The sequence below is a fragment of the Schistocerca piceifrons genome, chromosome X, assembly GCF_021461385.2.
Source record: "Schistocerca piceifrons isolate TAMUIC-IGC-003096 chromosome X, iqSchPice1.1, whole genome shotgun sequence".
Lineage (NCBI taxonomy): Eukaryota > Metazoa > Arthropoda > Insecta > Orthoptera > Acrididae > Schistocerca > Schistocerca piceifrons.
This window is the reverse complement of record NC_060149.1, coordinates 499,277,383-499,295,253: the sequence shown is the minus strand read 5'-3', so window position 1 is coordinate 499,295,253 and position 17,871 is coordinate 499,277,383. Positions and strand designations below refer to the sequence as shown.

Sequence of the window (17,871 nt, the reverse complement as noted above, 5' to 3'; positions counted from 1 at the left end):
TAAGCTCCCCGACGTGGGCACATCTCAAGAAATATTGTGCACTTGGATGGGTAAGGACTCGGTAAGCTCCATTCATTCGCAATACATGGAATGTAGCGGCCTATTTCTGGTCGAATGCAGGTTAAATCGGTAGCAATGCTCCAGGGTGGGCTGGTCAATGACAGTGCGAGAGGGTCTTTCACAATCTAATTTCACCCCAAGACAGCGAGAATGCTCCGTGACTCTCATCAGCATAAATTGTGCACTATGCTCGGGGTGTTGGAAATATGTGGAGTGCTGTCAGGTATACTTTGATTATTTTTGTGTTCGAGAATTAACACTGAATGAACATACTTCACAGTCATCTATCCACGTTCGCAATGATACTCACAAAGTGAAGAACAGGTGATTTAGCTATGATACTGAAATTGGGGAAACACGCTGTCACATCATTGGCCGGTATTGAAGTTACTGTAAAATTTCTAAAATTGTTCACGCTATCAACTGTGATGCTTATTATTACAGTACATCGGCGGTGTCTTTTCCACCCCATCCGTGCATTGGCGCGGTGTTGTTTACCACATAATGATTGAATGAAGTCGCTTGTTTGAGTTGGAGAGAGAGTTTTGTGGATGGGTGACCCGTTCTGGGGTTGCTAGCAGCGAAACAGTGATCGCGTACATGAGTGCAAGATGAGGAATCAGTCGAAACGGAACTTAGAGCCATCATCTATTCTGACATTGTCTTAGATGAGTTTAAATGTAGAGATTGTCAATCACTTTCGGACATCAGTTTGGAAACCTTCGTTGATCCATTATGGATCGTGGGACGACGGCTAGCATGAACTTCTTGATGCAATAATTTACCAACAGCCGCCTGATTTGTAGCAGTTTATTTTATTTTATGAACTAATATGTGCTACCAGTTTCGGTATTACATTGATGCCATCTTCAGGCATGTGTCGCCTGGCCACCAAGAGCTGTTGCAGGATGATTGATTCACGGATACAGTTATATGGCTCCTTCCGTGTATAGCGATTTTACGACTATGACGAGTGTGGCCTGAAGATGGCATCAATGTAATGCCGAAACTAGTGGCACGTAGAAGTTCATAAAATAAGATAAACTTCTACAAATCATGAGGCTGTTGGTAAATTGTTGCATCAAGACAGTCTGTTTGGAAACCCTCAACAACGCAGCCAAACTGTTCTAGTTTCCTTATGTTGTAACTGTCTTTTATTTAAAATTATCCACCGTGTGTCGCGTGTTATGGTAGCTGCAATAACAAAATGATTTACACTGTCCAATGACTAGTTTTCTGTGAGAAACCGTGGATCAGAGCGTCTTAATGTCAGTTTAGAACCTGTCACAGGCCTCGAAGTCATGGCAGAAAAACGAAATGTATGGCATTGTACAAAAGCGTTTTAAAAAAACCGTGTTTCAAACAACTAAACAGCAGCAGAGGAGGCGCCTCTTGCGACTTAGAATAGTATGTGGGATACGATCATTCGCCTAGAGTATAGGTGATCTAACTTTAAAATACCCTCTGCAGTGCCTGTATACTTAATAGGATCGTGCCACACTGGTAGCAGTAGCAGCAGCAGTTTGAGGTGTAAATTCGGTGAGGAATGTTTGGAGGGCGGCACGCTGCGCTCCTCTGGGAAGCATTGCGAAATATCTCTCTCCGTGCTGGAGCCCCAACGTAGCTTTGTGTCATCGCGCGAGCAATGGGGCCTATGTGTGTTCTACATCGCATGAAGTTAGTGGAGTTTCTATAGTTCTTAATTTCTATCTGTTTAAGGGTAGCGAATAACGATGATAGCATGTTGGGCTGATAGATTTGAATGGCCACGGATATGTAGTACTTGTATGTAGTTTGAGGACGCACCACACTGCGCGCATTTCCACCGAATGGTCAAAACATGCTCCTGTCGCACTAACTCGTGTCGCGCTGTTTCTACACGGGTTGCAGAAGGTGATAGATGTGGTTTTCACCGACTTCTGCTCAGTTCCAACTTAAAATGGGACGATCACATGCACGCCCGGGTTCCCAGGTTCGATTCCTAATGGGCATCTGTGTGTGGTTTGACAGTTGATGGCCACGTCACTTCACGGGGGCTGCTGCTAATCTCCTGTGCAGTCGTGCGGTCCAGTGGACAGGGTGTGGAGGGCAGTGCTTGCGCTTGTTGATTTCGTGTCTGTTGCATTATTTTGTGAGCAGGTCTGCAGGCTGTGCTAAGCGTTATTTGGACAGTTTACGATTTTGTACCTGCACGTCAGTGTACTCCATTATTAGGAGGAGTTTGAATGTCTGTGCTGAAATTATTTCGATAAATTAGGAGTTGTTTGCATATCTGGAGTGTGTTATTTAGAAGTAGTTTACAGGTTTGCAGCCTGTGTATTGTGACCCCAAGTACATCAGGGCGAGTGTTTTGCGTCAGTGTGATAAACATCCTCCATCCCTAAATAAAATGTTCCAAAATAGAGTACACTCCTTCCTCACTCTCCTCTGCAGCCCAGTGCAGGCTGAGTCATTCTCACACCATTTTCCCCTCCAGACCACCATATCGGATTACATCACAGGAGAGATGAGAGCACCTTCTGGTGGCAGTACTGTGTAGTAGGTCAGTTGGACTCTAGATCTCATGGTGGAGAGACTGCCTGCACAATAAAGACTTATGTCCAGCACAGGCAGAGTCCTTTTTCCGCCATTTTCCCCCACCCCAGACCACCATCTTGGATTATGCCACAGGAGGGATGACAGCACCCTCTGGTAACAGCATTGTATACTATGTCAGTTGGACTCTAGATCTCATGGTGGAGAGATTGCCTGCACAATAAAGACTTGTGTCCACCACAGGCAGAATCATTTCCCTCCACCATCTTGGATTACATCACAGAACAGACGTTGGCACTCTCTGGTGGTGGTAATGTGTACTAGGTCGTGACCTCGTGGTGAGCACACTGTTTGCCGCCATCTTGGATAATAGTACTTGCATCATCAGCTGATGTCATGGCTACCATCTTGGACGACAGTGCCCTCTGCTGGTGGTTGTGTGTATTAGGTTAGACGGAGTCTGGACCATGCAGTGACCACACTGATGGCTGTACACTATGAAATTGTTTAAGTAAAGACTGTTGCATGCAAAATAATAAAGACTTATGTCCAGCACTGGTCAAGTCCTTTTCCCACAAATCACTAGGAGGTGGTGGCAGTCGGGAGACTTAAGTTAGTGGAGGTAGTACAAGTGTCCCTTGTTTCGCGCCAGTTTCTTCGCTTTGTAGAGATACGTGAATTGATCTTTCTTTACCACCAAAATTCAAACTTGGCACCATTTCCTAGGAAATGGTGACGGTCGGATGACTTAGGTTAGTGGAGGTAGCCAAAGTGACCCATCTTCTAGCGATTTTTTTAGGTTAGCAGAGATAACGGTGGTGTGATGCATTATCCTATCTGAATTTGAACTACCCGCCGTTTTTCTGGGTGATGGGAGGGGAGGGCGGTTAGGTTAGTGGAGGTAGCCCAATTAACCTTCTTTCTGCCAAAATTCAATCTTCCTGCCAAAATCCGACATCTTGAATTACATCATGGCCGCCATCTTAGATGATGTCATGTACTGTTGCCAAGTCTACACACCGCCATACTGGATGACGTCATCGCCGCAATCTTGGATACATCTGGCAACAATGTAGAGTGGGGCAGAAACACTTTGTCCTAATACTAATGACAAATTTAGCTGAAGACACTTATCCTCAGTGAAACTGAAGAAAAATTACAGGACCTGTTGAATCGAATGAACGGCCTAATGAACGCTGTATAATGACTAAGAATAAAAGAATGTAAGGTGATGTAGCAGAAATGAGAATAACATCAGAATTGAGGACTATGTAGCAGACCAAGTAAAGGAATTCTGTTAACTTCGAAGTGAAATAAAGCCTGACTGATAAAGCAAGACAGATATAAGCAGCAGGCTAGCACAAGCACAGAAATCATTGCTCTCTAAAGGAGTCCACTACTAAGAAGAAATGGACATTAACCTGAGGTCGAAGAAGGTGTGTCTGGGTCACAGCATTCTATAAAACTGAATCGTGGACTATGAGAAACCGGAAAAGAGAATCGAAGAGTTTGAGATGATGTGATAGAGAATGATGCTGAAAATTAAGCGGACTGATACGATAAGAAATGAGGAAGTTATCCCCAGGATACGATTAGAAGAGTGTACAAGAATATGGAACATTTATTATGACATCAAGGAATAGCTAGAAGGAGTCGTAGAGGGCAAAAATCGTAGGGGAGGAGAGATATTGAAATATGTTGAACAAATAGTCGATAACGGACGGTGTAAGTACTGCTCTGAGATGGAGAGTTTGGCTCAGGAGAGAAAGTCGTGTAGGGCTGCATCAAACCAGTCTGAAGGAGCTCCCCACTACTCCATGCAGCAAATGAGGGTAAGTTAGAATTTCTCACCGATACTGACGTCGTTAAAAACGGATCACAAGTTCAGCTGCTCAAGGTGAGGGAAGGATATCATATTTGTTTTTCTGAAGGGACTATCCTAGCACTTGGCTGAATTTATAGAAACAGGTAACATGAATCTCGGAAGCCGGAAGAGGATTTGCCCAGAATAAGAGTCGTCTGTCTTAGACCGGTAGCGAAGATGTCGAAAGTACTAGACGTTCACCACTATTATTTGAGGAATTACGGAAAACCTAAATCTGGATGGCCAGATGTACATCCTAAGCCCGCTCCCCATAATGAGAGCAACGTCTTAATCTCTGGGCCACCTCCCCTGACTTTCACCAGCTGCGACATAGTCGCGAATGTAAACAGTGACTCAGGTACTGTCAACTGTTTCTTTATTCCAGTCTTTGATCACAATGTAAATTCCTTCGACGATGACCGGTTTCAGTCAGTAATGACCATCTTCAGACTGAAACCGGTCATCGTCGAAGGAATTTATATTGTGATCAAAGACTGGAGTAAAAGAACATCGCCTGACTTTGTGTAACAGATTATCTTGTTACTCCTAACGTCTACATTCCTATATTCTACGAGGGGAATAATCGTAGGCTAATGGCAAATATTTTTCTGCGCGTTCAGTACGGAAACAACCTCGACAATTCAGAAAATTTTTTGCTGCACTGTTTCTATAAATTACTTCAGCATAGTATATTTGGTAGTATTTTATGTTCCTTTTCGTATTCACAAGGAAGAACGACGCAGAAAAAATCTCGACGGATAACTGAAGTTGAAGATTTATATGTTCTTGCACTGTGCAGTTAGGAACTGAATCTGAAGAGGTATTCCTTATATCCAGCAGGTGGCCATACGTCTCACTGAGTCGCAGAATAGTTCCGGAAATGCGCTGCGAACTTTCTACTGACCTCTGAACGGGCTGAAAGCAATCAGCTGTTACATAACTACATCTACATCTACATCCATACTCCGCAAGCCACTTGACGGTGTGTGGCGGAGGGTACCCTGAGTACCTCTATCGGTTCTCCCTTCTATTCCAGTCTCGTATTGTTCATGGAAAGAAGGATTGTCGGTATGCTTCTGTGTGGGCTCGAATCTCTCTGATTTTATCCTAATGGTCTCTTCGCGAGATATACGTAGGAGGGAGCAATATACTGCTTGACTCTTCGGTGAAGGTATGTTCTCGACACTTTAACAAAAGCCCGTACCGAGCTACTGAGCGTCTCTCCTGCAGAGTCTTCCACTGGAGTTTATCTATCATCTCGGTAACGCTTTTGCGATTACTTAATGATCCTGTAACGAAGCGCGCTGCTCTCCGTTGGATCTTCTCTATCTGAAACCCTATCTGGTACGGATCCCACACTGCTGAGCAGTATTCAAGCAGTGGGCGAACAAGCGTACTGTAACCTGCTTCCTTTGTTTTCGGATTGCATTTCCTTAGGATTCTTCCAATGAATCTCAGTCTGGTATCTGCTTTACCGACGATCAACATTATATGATCATTCCATTTTAAATCACTCCTAATGCGTACTCCCAGATAATTTATGGAATTAACTGCTTCCAGTTGCTGACCTGCTATATTGTAGCTAAATGATAAGGGAACTATCTTTCTATGTATTCGCAGCACATTACACTTGTCTATATTGAGATTCAATTGCCATTCCCTGCACCATGCGTCAATTCGCTGCAGATCCTCCTGCATTTCAGTACAATTTTCCATTGTTACAACCTCTCGATACACCACAGCATCATCCGCAAAAAGCCTCAGTGAACTTCCGATGCCATCCACAAGGTCATTTATGTACACTCCTGGAAATTGAAATAAGAACACCGTGAATTCATTGTCCCAGGAAGGGGAAACTTTATTGACACATTCCTGGGGTCAGATACATCACATGATCACACTGACAGAACCACAGGCACATAGACACTGGCAACAGAGCATGCACAATGTCGGCACTAGTACAGTGTATATCCACCTTTCGCAGCAATGCAGGCTGCTATTCTCCCATGGAGACGATCGTAGAGATGCTGGATGTAGTCCTGTGGAACGGCTTGCCATGCCATTTCCACCTGGCGCCTCAGTTGGACCAGCGTTCGTGCTGGACGTGCAGACCGCGTGAGACGACGCTTCATCCAGTCCCAAACATGCTCAATGGGGGACAGATCCGGAGATCTTGCTGGCCAGGGTAGTTGACTTACACCTTCTAGAGCACGTTGGGTGGCACGGGATACATGCGGACGTGCATTGTCCTGTTGGAACAGCAAGTTCCCTTGCCGGTCTAGGAATGGTAGAACGATGGGTTCGATGACGGTTTGGATGTACCGTGCACTATTCAGTGTCCCCTCGACGATCACCAGTGGTGTACGGCCAGTGTAGGAGATCGCTCCCCACACCATGATGCCGGGTGTTGGCCCTGTGTGCCTCGGTCGTATGCAGTCCTGATTGTGGCGCTCACCTGCACGGCGCCAAACACGCATACGACCATCATTGGCACCAAGGCAGAAGCGACTCTCATCGCTGAAGACGAAACGTCTCCATTCGTCCCTCCATTCACGCCTGTCGCGACACCACTGGAGGCGGGCTGCACGATGTTGGGGCGTGAGCGGAAGACGGCCTAACGGTGTGCGGGACCGTAGCCCAGCTTCATGGAGACGGTTGCGAATGGTCCTCGCCGATACCCCAGGAGCAACAGTGTCCCTAATTTGCTGGGAAGTGGCGGTGCGGTCCCCTTAGGCACTGCGTAGGATCCTACGGTCTTGGCGTGCATCCGTGCGTCGCTGCGGTCCGGTCCCAGGTCGACGGGCACGTGCACCTTCCGCCGACCACTGGCGACAACATCGATGTACTGTGGAGACCTCACGCCCCACGTGTTGAGCAATTCGGCGGTACGTCCACCCGGCCTCCCGTATGCCCACTATACGCCCTCGCTCAAAGTCCGTCAACTGCACATACGGTTCACGTCCACGCTGTCGCGGCATGATACCAGTGTTAAAGACTGCGATGGAGCTCCGTATGCTACGGCAAACTGGCTGACACTGACGGCGGCGGTGCACAAATGCTGCGCAGCTAGCGCCATTTGACGGCCAACACCGCGGTTCCTGGTGTGTCCGCTGTGCCGTGCGTGTGATCATTGCTTGTACAGCCCTCTCGCAGTTTCCGGAGCAAGTATGGTGGGTCTGACACACCGGTGTCAGTGTGTTCTTTTTTCCATTTCCAGGAGTGTATATTTAGAATAGCAATGGTCCTATGACACTCCCCTGTGGCACACCTGAAATCATTCTTACTTCGGAAGACTTCTCTCCATTGAGAATGACACGCTGCGTTCTGTTATCTAGGAACTCTTCAATCCAATCACACAATTGGTCTGATAGTCCATATGCTCTTACTTTGTTCATTAAACGACTGTGGGGAACTGTATCGAACACAGCATCTACCTGTGAACCCGTGTCTATGGCCCTCTGAGTCTCGTGGACGAATAGCGCGAGCTGGGTTTCACACGACCGTCTTTTTTGAAACCCATGCTGATTCCTACAGAGTAGATTTCTAGTCTCCAGAAAAGTCATTATACTCGAACATAATACGTGTTCCAAAATTCTACAACTGATCGTCGTTAGAGATATAGGTCTATAGTTCTGCACATCTGTTTGACGTCCCTTCTTGAAAACGGGGATGACCTGTGCCCTTTTCCAATCCTTTGGAACGCTACGCTCTTCTAGAGACCTACGGTACACCGCTGCAAGAATGGGGGGGGGGGGGGGGGGGCAAGTTCCTTCACGTACTCTGTGTAAAATCGAACTGGTATCCCATCAGGTCCAGCGGACTTTCCTCTTTTGAGCGATTTTAACTGTTTCTCTATTCCTCTGTCGTCTATTTCGATATCTAGCATTTTGTCATCTGTGCGACAATCTAGAGAAGGAACTACAGTGCAGACTTCCTCTGTGAAACAGCTTTGGAAAAAGACATTTAGTATTTCGACCTTTAGTCTGTCATCCTCAGTTCCAGTACCATTTTGGTCACAGAGTGTCTGGACATTTTGCTTTGGTCCACCTACCGCTTTGACATAAGACCAAAATTTCTTGGGATTTTCTGCCAAGTCAGTACATAGAACTTTACTTTCGAATTCATTGAACGCCTCTCGCATAGCCCTCCACACACTACATTTCGCTTCGCGTAAGTTTTGTTTGTCTGCAAGGCTTTGGCTATGTTTATGTTTGCTGTGAAGTTCTCTTCCGATAATATTATGTTATTTGCAGATGATCGACCGGCGAGGCTACACATCGAAAGAGGAAACAATAAAAAAAGACGAAATTTTATAGGCGCCAAAAGTAACGGAGACCGAGGTAAATGTGGTAAGGCAAAAGTGTAATAGTTTAGATATCCACTATGAATTATATGTTCCTTGGGACGTAGTTCTTGCCAGAATTTTAATGTCTGTGTTTCTAATTGCAAACTATTACTGGAATATTTTCTGTAGGGCACATCATTTCAGGTCAGACAACCCAGAAGCGTTTGTTTCACAAGCGTTTCTTAATGAAAGTAACAATGTTTTTAATTATTCTGAACGCCGGACCAATTCGAGGATAAAGAAAGACATTTTAGAAAGTTGGAACATGGCCATTTTTTATTTCTCTGCCGAACACTGTCGTTGAAATACTATTATTGATAAAACGGGAAGATACTGTAGAAGTTAAAAAGATATATATATGGATGAAACAGGTGTTCACCTTCTTCAAATAGCCATATTGTACGAGAGTATGTATACCTACGGGCGTGCCACCTAGCGGAGAGGCCCATTATTTCAGACACTGCTCTCTCGCACGGCAGAAAAAAAATGGTTCGAATGGCTTTGAGCACTATGGGACTTAACTTCTGAGGTCATCGGTCCCCTAGAACTTAGAACTACTTAAACCTAACTAACCTAAGGACATCACACACATCCATGCCCGAGGCAGGATTCGAACCTGCGACCATAGCTTAGAACCGCTCGGCCACACCGGCCGGCCGTCAAAAGACAAAGCCCCATTTATATACGAGTATGGATGATGTCATTTTGCTCTTATAACCTGATGGAGGCCGCACGGCAGAACCAGGGTTCAAAACTACGGCCAGCATCCATGTTAAAGTCTTTCCTGGTTTCCTTAAGGTCAGATTCACATCTCAAATGTTGGCGTCCACAACAACTGTCGCAGAACGGCAGCAGAACGGCACATCTTTATGAGACGTCAAGAACTCCCTGGAAGAATGTTTTCACGCCGTCGGAATGGTGGCGTCAAGCCAACCTCTCTCAAGCTCACCTACTCTTGCTGCGCTTACTTATGATATCATTGGGGATTTTGTACGTTTTTGGCAAGCGTAAGAGTACAATTGAAAATCATCTACTATAAAATGAATTTAATGTGTAACTAACATGTCGAAAAAAAGTAGTACAAATTAAATTCATTAACGGTCAAACCGTAGAACCATCTGAATGGTCTTCTGTATTTAGGAAGCTGAAGAAAAGGTACAAGAAAGAAACTGGTAGAAGATTAAAATAGCCTGCGGTGCTTTTGGTCCAATAAAATGCATTTTCGAAATGGGGTTTTGATGTATTTGAGAATAATAGTTCACAACCAACATTTTCTACAGGTACTGGACAAAACGATTAAAAACTGAGTGTTGCTCAGAAAGCAATCGAGATATGTATTTTGGGAATTACGGGGAGAGACTCGGGTAGAAGACGTAATTACGACCGTAATGAAAAAGAGGTAAGTTGGAGGGGTCTTGCAACGAGCTGAATGGCTAGTAGATGAGCCAAGGAAGTTCTTTGCAATATTCCACGACTTGAGACGTGAGGGAGAAATGACATAATGGAAGGTGGAAGAAACGACGTTCGGAATCACGTTGGAGCGATCTGGATGCGAGTAGCTGAAAACTATAGTGCTTGGAAAAGTCTGAATAAAGCCTGTATCCAGTAGTGGGGCGATAATGATGAGGCACGTAGCCTCTGAACGGACCGTAAGACCATTGCCTACGGAAGAAGCAGTTATCCCTGTGAGACTGATGAGGCCCCAAACTCGCCACTACAGGAACCTGAGCGCACACCCACATGGCAACAGAGCGAGCACGTACACACGTCGACCGTGCACTGCACTCAGTCGTGCTGAAAATGGAAATGTTGGCTCCAAAAGAAGACCCAAAGGGTGTAATGGGTTTCCTAAAAGTGCAAAAAAAAATGTACCTCTAAATGTAGTTGATGTAGTTGCATGGGCAGTACTGAAAATTTCAGTAATGTTTATATTAGCACTATTCATGGGTGTATATACAGGGTGGTCCGAAAGTCCGGAAAAACCCTGATAAAATCCAACTGGAGTAGCAAACAAGGAAACAGAGTCCCAACACACGAGGAACGGGAAGGGAGAAACTTTATAGGCGATGCCACCAACTTGGCGGCCATCTTGAAAGCCGCCAACTTGGCGTCAACTCCAAAATTTCAAATGGGAATGTGGTCATGTGACATATCAAACAGATAGAGAATTTCACCAGAAAAACAATGCCGTTGTTATTTTAAACATAACTTTATTCATTCTCAGGTTATAGCCAATTACTCGCGACAGCAGTTGAACGCTCGGCAGTGTGAGTATTACGTACTGAGAAGTCATAAAATGGAGTCTGAAACGGTGCAAAGTGAGTATCCCATGCCTGATATGTTACATGTGTTTAACTTTTAGGCATCATTTACTCATGCTAACGTTTTAATCATTGTTTCCTTATTTATAGGTTACAAAATGTCCTTAACACATGAAGAACGCATTGAAATCATCTTGATATCAGGAGAAGGAAGCACACGGCTCATTGCTGAGGATTTCAACAGTCGTCACCCAACCAGACAGCCTATCACTCAAAGCGCAGTTGCCAAGCTTTTGGCCAAATTCCGAGCAACAGGTTCTGTTGCAGCCAAACCTAAGGCTGGAAGACCAAAATCCACCACCGATGAAGCAACAACAGTGAGCGTGTTGGCATCATTTAGCAAGAGTCCGCAACGGAGTACTCGTCGCCTGTCACAAGAATGTGGGGTTAGCCGTACCTCCATACTGCGAATTTTATCGCAGCATACATGGCACCCGTACAAAATTCAGCTGCTCCAACACCTGAACGAGGATGACCTAGACCGTCGGACACAGTTCGCAGAATGGGTGACACAGCAGTTGCAGATAAACCCACGTTCCCCATATCAGGTGCTGTTCAGTGATGAAGCCAATTTCTTTATCAATGGTGAAGTGAACAAGCAGAATCACAGATACTGGTCCGACACAAATCCGCACTGGACTGATGCTTCCAAAACGGTCGACTCACAAAAAGTGATGGTCTGGTGTGGTGTGTGGTGTACCAAAGTCGTTAGACCATTTTTTTATTGATGGTACGTTAACAGCCAACGGTTATCTGAGGTTATTGGATGAAGAAGTGTTTCCCTCGTTGTTAACGGAGGACGGGACATTTCCGGAATTCTTCCAGCATGATGGAGCCCCACCATATTATGGGCACAATGTGCGAGCGTACCTCGATGTGCAGTTCCCTCAAAAGTGGATTGGTCGTAGGGGTGCTGTGGAGTGGCTACCACGTTCACCAGATATGACTCCTTTACATTTTTATCTTTGGGGTCATGTCAAAGCACTGGTTTGTTCTGTGAAAATACAAGATTTGAATCATCTAAAGCAGCACATTGTTGATGCGTGTGGTCAAATTCAGCCAGATGTGTTGGTCAAAGTTCATCAGGACAGGGTTCGGAGGATAGCATTAACAATCCAACATAATGGACAACACATCAAGCCATTCCTATGACTGTTGGTGGTCTCTCGGGACTGTGTAAGATCGGCGTAATGTCTATTCGGCACATAACACACATGCTGCCGAGTTTCCCACCACTGTCACATGTAACTGGCTATAACCCGAGAATGAATAAAGCTATGTTTAAAATAACAACGGAATTGTTTTTCTGGTGAAATTCTCTATCTGTCTGATATGTCACATGGCCACATTCCCATTTGAAATTTTGGAGTTGAATCCAAGATGGCGGCTTTCAAGATGGCCGCCTTGTTGGTGCCATAGCCTGTAAAGCTTCCCCCTTCCCGTTCTTCGTGTGTAGGGACTCTGTTTCCTTGTTTGCTACTCCATTTGAATTTTATGAGGGTGTTTCTGGACTTTTGGACCACCCTGTATACCTTGTAATCTGACTTTTTCCACATCATATCGATAAAATAATCGTGAAAATGATCTACGGACCATGACATAACTAAACGAAACAAACAGAGATTCGTCAGATTTTAATATTCATTTTCGAGTTGTTTCTTGGTCATTAACAGATTGAAACAGATTGTTACACTACAGTAAATGGAAATGCCGTGTGGCTAGCGACTCCCGTTGGGCAGGCTGGTCGCCTGGTGTAAGTCTTTCGAGTTGGCGCCACTTCGGCGACTTGCGTGTTGATGGGAATGAAATGATGATGATAAGGACAACCCAACACCCAGTCCCTATGCGGAGAAAATCTCCGACCCAGTCGGAATTCGAACCCGGGCCGTTAGGTATGACATTCCGTCACGCTGACCGCTCAGCTAGCAGGGGCGGACTATACCACAGTATGAGAACATAAATATCATCTATGTCTATCCTTGATATACTATCTGATCAAGAATACCCATAAATACCTATGTAGTGCGGAACTGATCAGTGAATGTCACGAGAGGCGTACTTCCAACTGTAAAAGGAGGCAGGCAGTTGGTAGAGAAGCAGTAACGCCAGAAGGGATCAGGTAGGAGAGCTCAGTGACTTCGAACGCGGACTAGCCATTGGATGTAAGCTGAGTAACAAATCCATCAGGGACATTTCAACTGTTCTAAATGTCACGGCATAAAGCGGACATTACCCTGGTAGTCGTCTAATTTGTGGAAAAGACTGGTTGTCTGTTCTTTTATCTTCTCAGCGACGTATTTTTCTCCAGTCAGCTCGTATATTGTTCTCGTCCTGGCGCACCTTGGGGTGCCTAGGCTCCACTCCAAACACCTGTTTTGCAGTGGTTGCAAACTACATATATTAGAGTCACATGTTGTTGCCCAAGACGTCGAGCCGTACAGCAGTGAGGGTTGTGCTGTTCTTGATAAAGTTTTAATTTCGTTGATGGGTTTAAATTCCTGCCCGTGAAAAACGGCGTGAGTGGCCGTATCATCTTCATAGTATTCAATTTTCTGTCTTGTACGTGTGGGGTAAAAGTCATCCCTTTATCCAATATCACTCCCAGGTATTTCGTCGTCGTAGTCCAGGGTGTTGACTGTCCATTGATGGCAAGTCGCATCCCCAGTTCCGGCTGTTTCTTCATAAACAGTATTTTTTCGTAGAGTTTAGGGTGATTTTATTGCTCTTCGCCCACTGTTCGGTGACGGGAGTTGTCGCGGCATCCTGTTGACACGTTGTTCGATGTTTCTCCCAGAGGTTGGGAAGGCCGTGTCATCGGCATACAGACTGGCGGTGTCGTGCTGAATGTTGGGAATGTCGTTAATACACAAATTAAAAAAGGCACGGCGAGATCACCGATCCCTGAGATGCGCCAGCTGAGACAGTTTTCAGTGATGACTCCTTCCCATCGATTTGTACAAAAAGACGCCTGTCCTGCAGAAAGCTGTCAATCAGCTTGATGTAACAGTCGACTAGTTTGACTATAAGCTTGTTACGCGACACCCGATCGTATGCCGTTTCGATATCTAGGAAAACTCCAACTATGGAGTTCGTCTATTCAGGTTGCGTTGTATGGATTCTGTGATCCGAAGGAGCTGAAGCTCAGGAGATAACCTTGGATAGAAGCCAAACTGCTCGTGGCAGATGATGTTATTTTCTTCCAGATAGTCTTCGAGACGCTGTAGCAGCACCAGTTCCAATATTTTACCGAGTGTGGGTAACAGACTAATCGAGCGGTAGCTGTCTGGAAACGTTGCGTTTTTTCCTCTTTTGAGAATAGGGATCGTCTTCACCATCCTCAGTTTGCAGGGAAGTAACCGTTGAGTAAGCGCCTGTTGCTAATTCGAGTTGAGAGAATGATGGCCTTTCTCGGAAGATGCTTACGATCGGCGTTGCTCACAGAGTTCTTGATATGCGACCAATTGTTCGTCTATCCGATGAGTTGTTTTTTTTTAAACTTTAGCGGGAGCGGTAACAAAAGGCCTCTGTTGTGTGGGGTGTTGGAGAAAGTCGGCGATTCGTTGCCTGATACCGCCTCATCCCTTGCGTCCTCTGCATCCTGTGGGGCAGAGCTGTCATGTGGTGTTCGTATATGTCGGCATAAAATTCACCTTGGCCAAGCGAGTCGTATATGAGGCCATCTGAGCCGCGTATTGCTCTCTTTGGTGGTCTCGGTTCGGCCAGTGCCCTGACAAGTTGCCACTTTTCTCTATTCTGGTGGAAAATTTCGTCCATCTTCGTTTTGCAGAGGTGGTCTCGGTTCGGCCAGTGCCCTGACAAGTTGCCACTTTTCTCTATTCTGGTGGAAAATTTCGTCCATCTTCGTTTTGCAGAGGCGTTTTTCGTGGTAATGATGTGGACCCATAACTGAGCTCAAGGAAACGCTAAATGTGGAAATAGATGAACAAATTTACGTCATTGTGTACTGTATACAGTACAAGAAACTTCGAGGTCAATGACTGTTTTAGTATGACAATGTACTCTGTCATTAAGCATCATATTTGAGGCAATATTTCTGAAATAGATTCGCCTGTAGGGAATGGCAACGTCAACCCAATGGAGCCCCTTCCGGATGAGTTACAACATAGGCTTCGCCCCAAACCGACATCCAGCATCACTACTTTCTATGAGGAAGAGTGGGATGGCTTTCCTCCACAGACTTTCAGATACTACATTGATATTGCCTCCAGTAGGATTCACTTCTAGAGGTTACAGAGGGGACTATGTCCGTAAGGGGTACACTTTCCTCATCCTCACTCCCCCAAATCTGGAATATAGAGTTTTTATTCATATACTGAATGGATAACCGCGATTATTCTCTGGGATATTGGAAGTCTTGTGTGTCACCTACCAAATTTACTTTTCTTGGTATGACACGTCTTCAACCTGGCCAATTCATTTATGTTCACCTCCCTCCCTCCAGCTGGATTAATTTCTGCCAACGTCCATGTCTGTGTCGTTCGTCATTTATTTTCTTATTTTGGAACGATCCATGACGGAGTTCGAGTATGACTCGTACAACACAAAGGTTCTGTTTTCGCAGGAACACAGAAAACGGAAGTAGGCTGCTAGAGGGAGGTGGGGCTCATTCTCCCTTTTCGCTCCTCTCCCATCCGGAGGTCAAAGCTCTCGTTTGTTGACTGCCAAGATATAGTGTCAGCACTATACAACTTATCTATTATTTAGGTGTCTCCTTCGCTATAGTAACTTTTGGAAAGAAACTAATTCCATTGTACATTGTTTGGTTGATAACACCTTATAATAGAAGCGTTTACCGATATAATTATAGTAACAGTATTTTAATTATTTCCGTAGTGTATTCGACGATTTTTTCTGGAGCAGCACTGAAAGACACGTTGAACTTCTTGAAGATAAGCATTTTTGTCTATGACTGTCATTTTAATTTCAGATGAAGCTAAAAGACATGAAAAAATTATCCTTCAAATAGTACTAATGCATTTGTCAGTTACTACTCTTTTTTTCTCAGTCTTGAGCGTATTGCAATTTAAGAAAGTTTTACACAAAATGCGTTTCGCTTTTCTTTAAAAAATGTCATGAGTGCTGGTTGGTGTTAGTTCCTCCGTTTTATAGCTTCTGAGGATTTTTCCTCGTTGTTGACTGGGGCTGTCGCTAGAAAAAAAGCTGGTTGCAATGTCACGTTTCCTGATTTTTCTGTTTTAGGATCCAGTTTCCTTTTGCTACATTTGTGTTATATGCACTTAACTGCACTTTGTTAAACTCCATACAGGTTGCCTCTATAGACATAATTATAGTTCTTTCACATGTTTTGTACTGAGCACAGCGTTTTTGTGTCCTGCAAAGCGGGTGAAACCACAGTAAATTTTCTTGCGTGAGGTTTTGCGAAAGTGATGTGCAAAATAACGCGAGAGCAGCAAAGAGAAAGAGGGTTCCTACAACCGAAAAATGGCGAAGGGAGTAAGCGTAACCAAGTGTTCTCGACTGCAACCAATTCCAACAACGAATGAACAATTTGTCGATTTTAAAACATGTGAGAAGGAGTAATAAACAACAGCCACCACTGATTATGCCTTGTAAATAAAAGGAAAACGAAGCTACTGTAAAAGATTCTTGAATTCCAGTACGCTTAGTACAGAACAAAAACAAATAATACAATAAATGACTGTTTGCAACAGTTAACTATGCAAAATTTGTGTTCAGTGCACTTTACGAATTTAAACGTAAATAACGTACATCACAACAAATATGAAGACTGAAAAGAATATTCAAATAACATGCAATATCACTATAATCTTTACTCCCTCAAATTTTTTCTCATTTTGGTCTATATTCTTTTGTTACCTTACAAAACCATAATAGTAATCATTCAACAGGGTCAGTCACAAAACAAAAATATTGATACAAGAGACTGGACTTCATGACGTATCACGTCAACAAGTACAAGCTTGACTGTGCAAAATGAGTTTGCGCAAGTAGTATCTTCAGCAATTGAATGTTTATCCAAGACGTTTATCAGCTGCCGCGAGTCTTCACGGAAATACGCAAAAGTTTTCCGTAACAAAGTGTAATGTACAGATAGGCGCGTGGTAAAGCTTGTACGAGTGGACGGAGCCTTGCTGATTTACTCACCCTTATTCATGAAGTACTTGATGATTCTTATCCAGAAGAGAACAAGCTGTTGGTACTTTTCGTTCTCTTCAATAATGCGCTGCTTGCGCTGGCGACGAGAAAGACGCGCTCGTTTAGCTTTTTTCGAGCGCAATACAGCAGGAACATCTTGGTCGACTAACTTTCGACGGCGTGGGTTCACGCCGCTGGGCCCCGCAACCGCAACCATAGGCTGTGACATTTGCGGAAAAAGTATCTGACCTGAGTACTACAGCGACAGACGCACCGCGCGACTTCGCCGACCCCTCAGGACTACTGCCAATATGTTAGGCGCCGCCCCGCGGTGCCAGTGCTGCCGACGGCAGCGCCGCTCGGCGGCATTCGGTGCTCTGCGCGTAGCGCGGCGCCAATTCAAAACGAGCAAAGGAATGCGGCTTAACACTTCACAAAAGAAAATAGTGTCCATCTCCATTACCCGACAAAGGCAAATTTAAATGTTGTCAAGTCAATTAAATACCATGGATTGCAGTTACGAACACCTAAATTTGAGCCTTCACACAGAAGATGTCGTGAGGGACGGCGAACTGTAGACTGCATTTTAGTGGTAGGACACTTAGAAA

The 17,871-nt window shown here is 44.8% G+C and overlaps 1 protein-coding gene across 1 annotated transcript in view; it reads right to left on the bottom strand.

Moving 5' to 3' along the window:
* The window catches only part of LOC124721372 (serine/threonine-protein kinase WNK2-like), a 126,449-nt gene extending 108,900 nt beyond the window's left edge, over window positions 1–17,549 (bottom strand). The window contains exon 1 of the mRNA XM_047246305.1: window positions 17,273–17,549. Coding sequence (XP_047102261.1) covers window positions 17,273–17,492 — 220 coding nt within the window. The 5' untranslated portion in view covers window positions 17,493–17,549. The remainder of the gene's footprint in view (window positions 1–17,272) is intronic.
* Window positions 17,550–17,871: the final 322 nt, after the last annotated feature.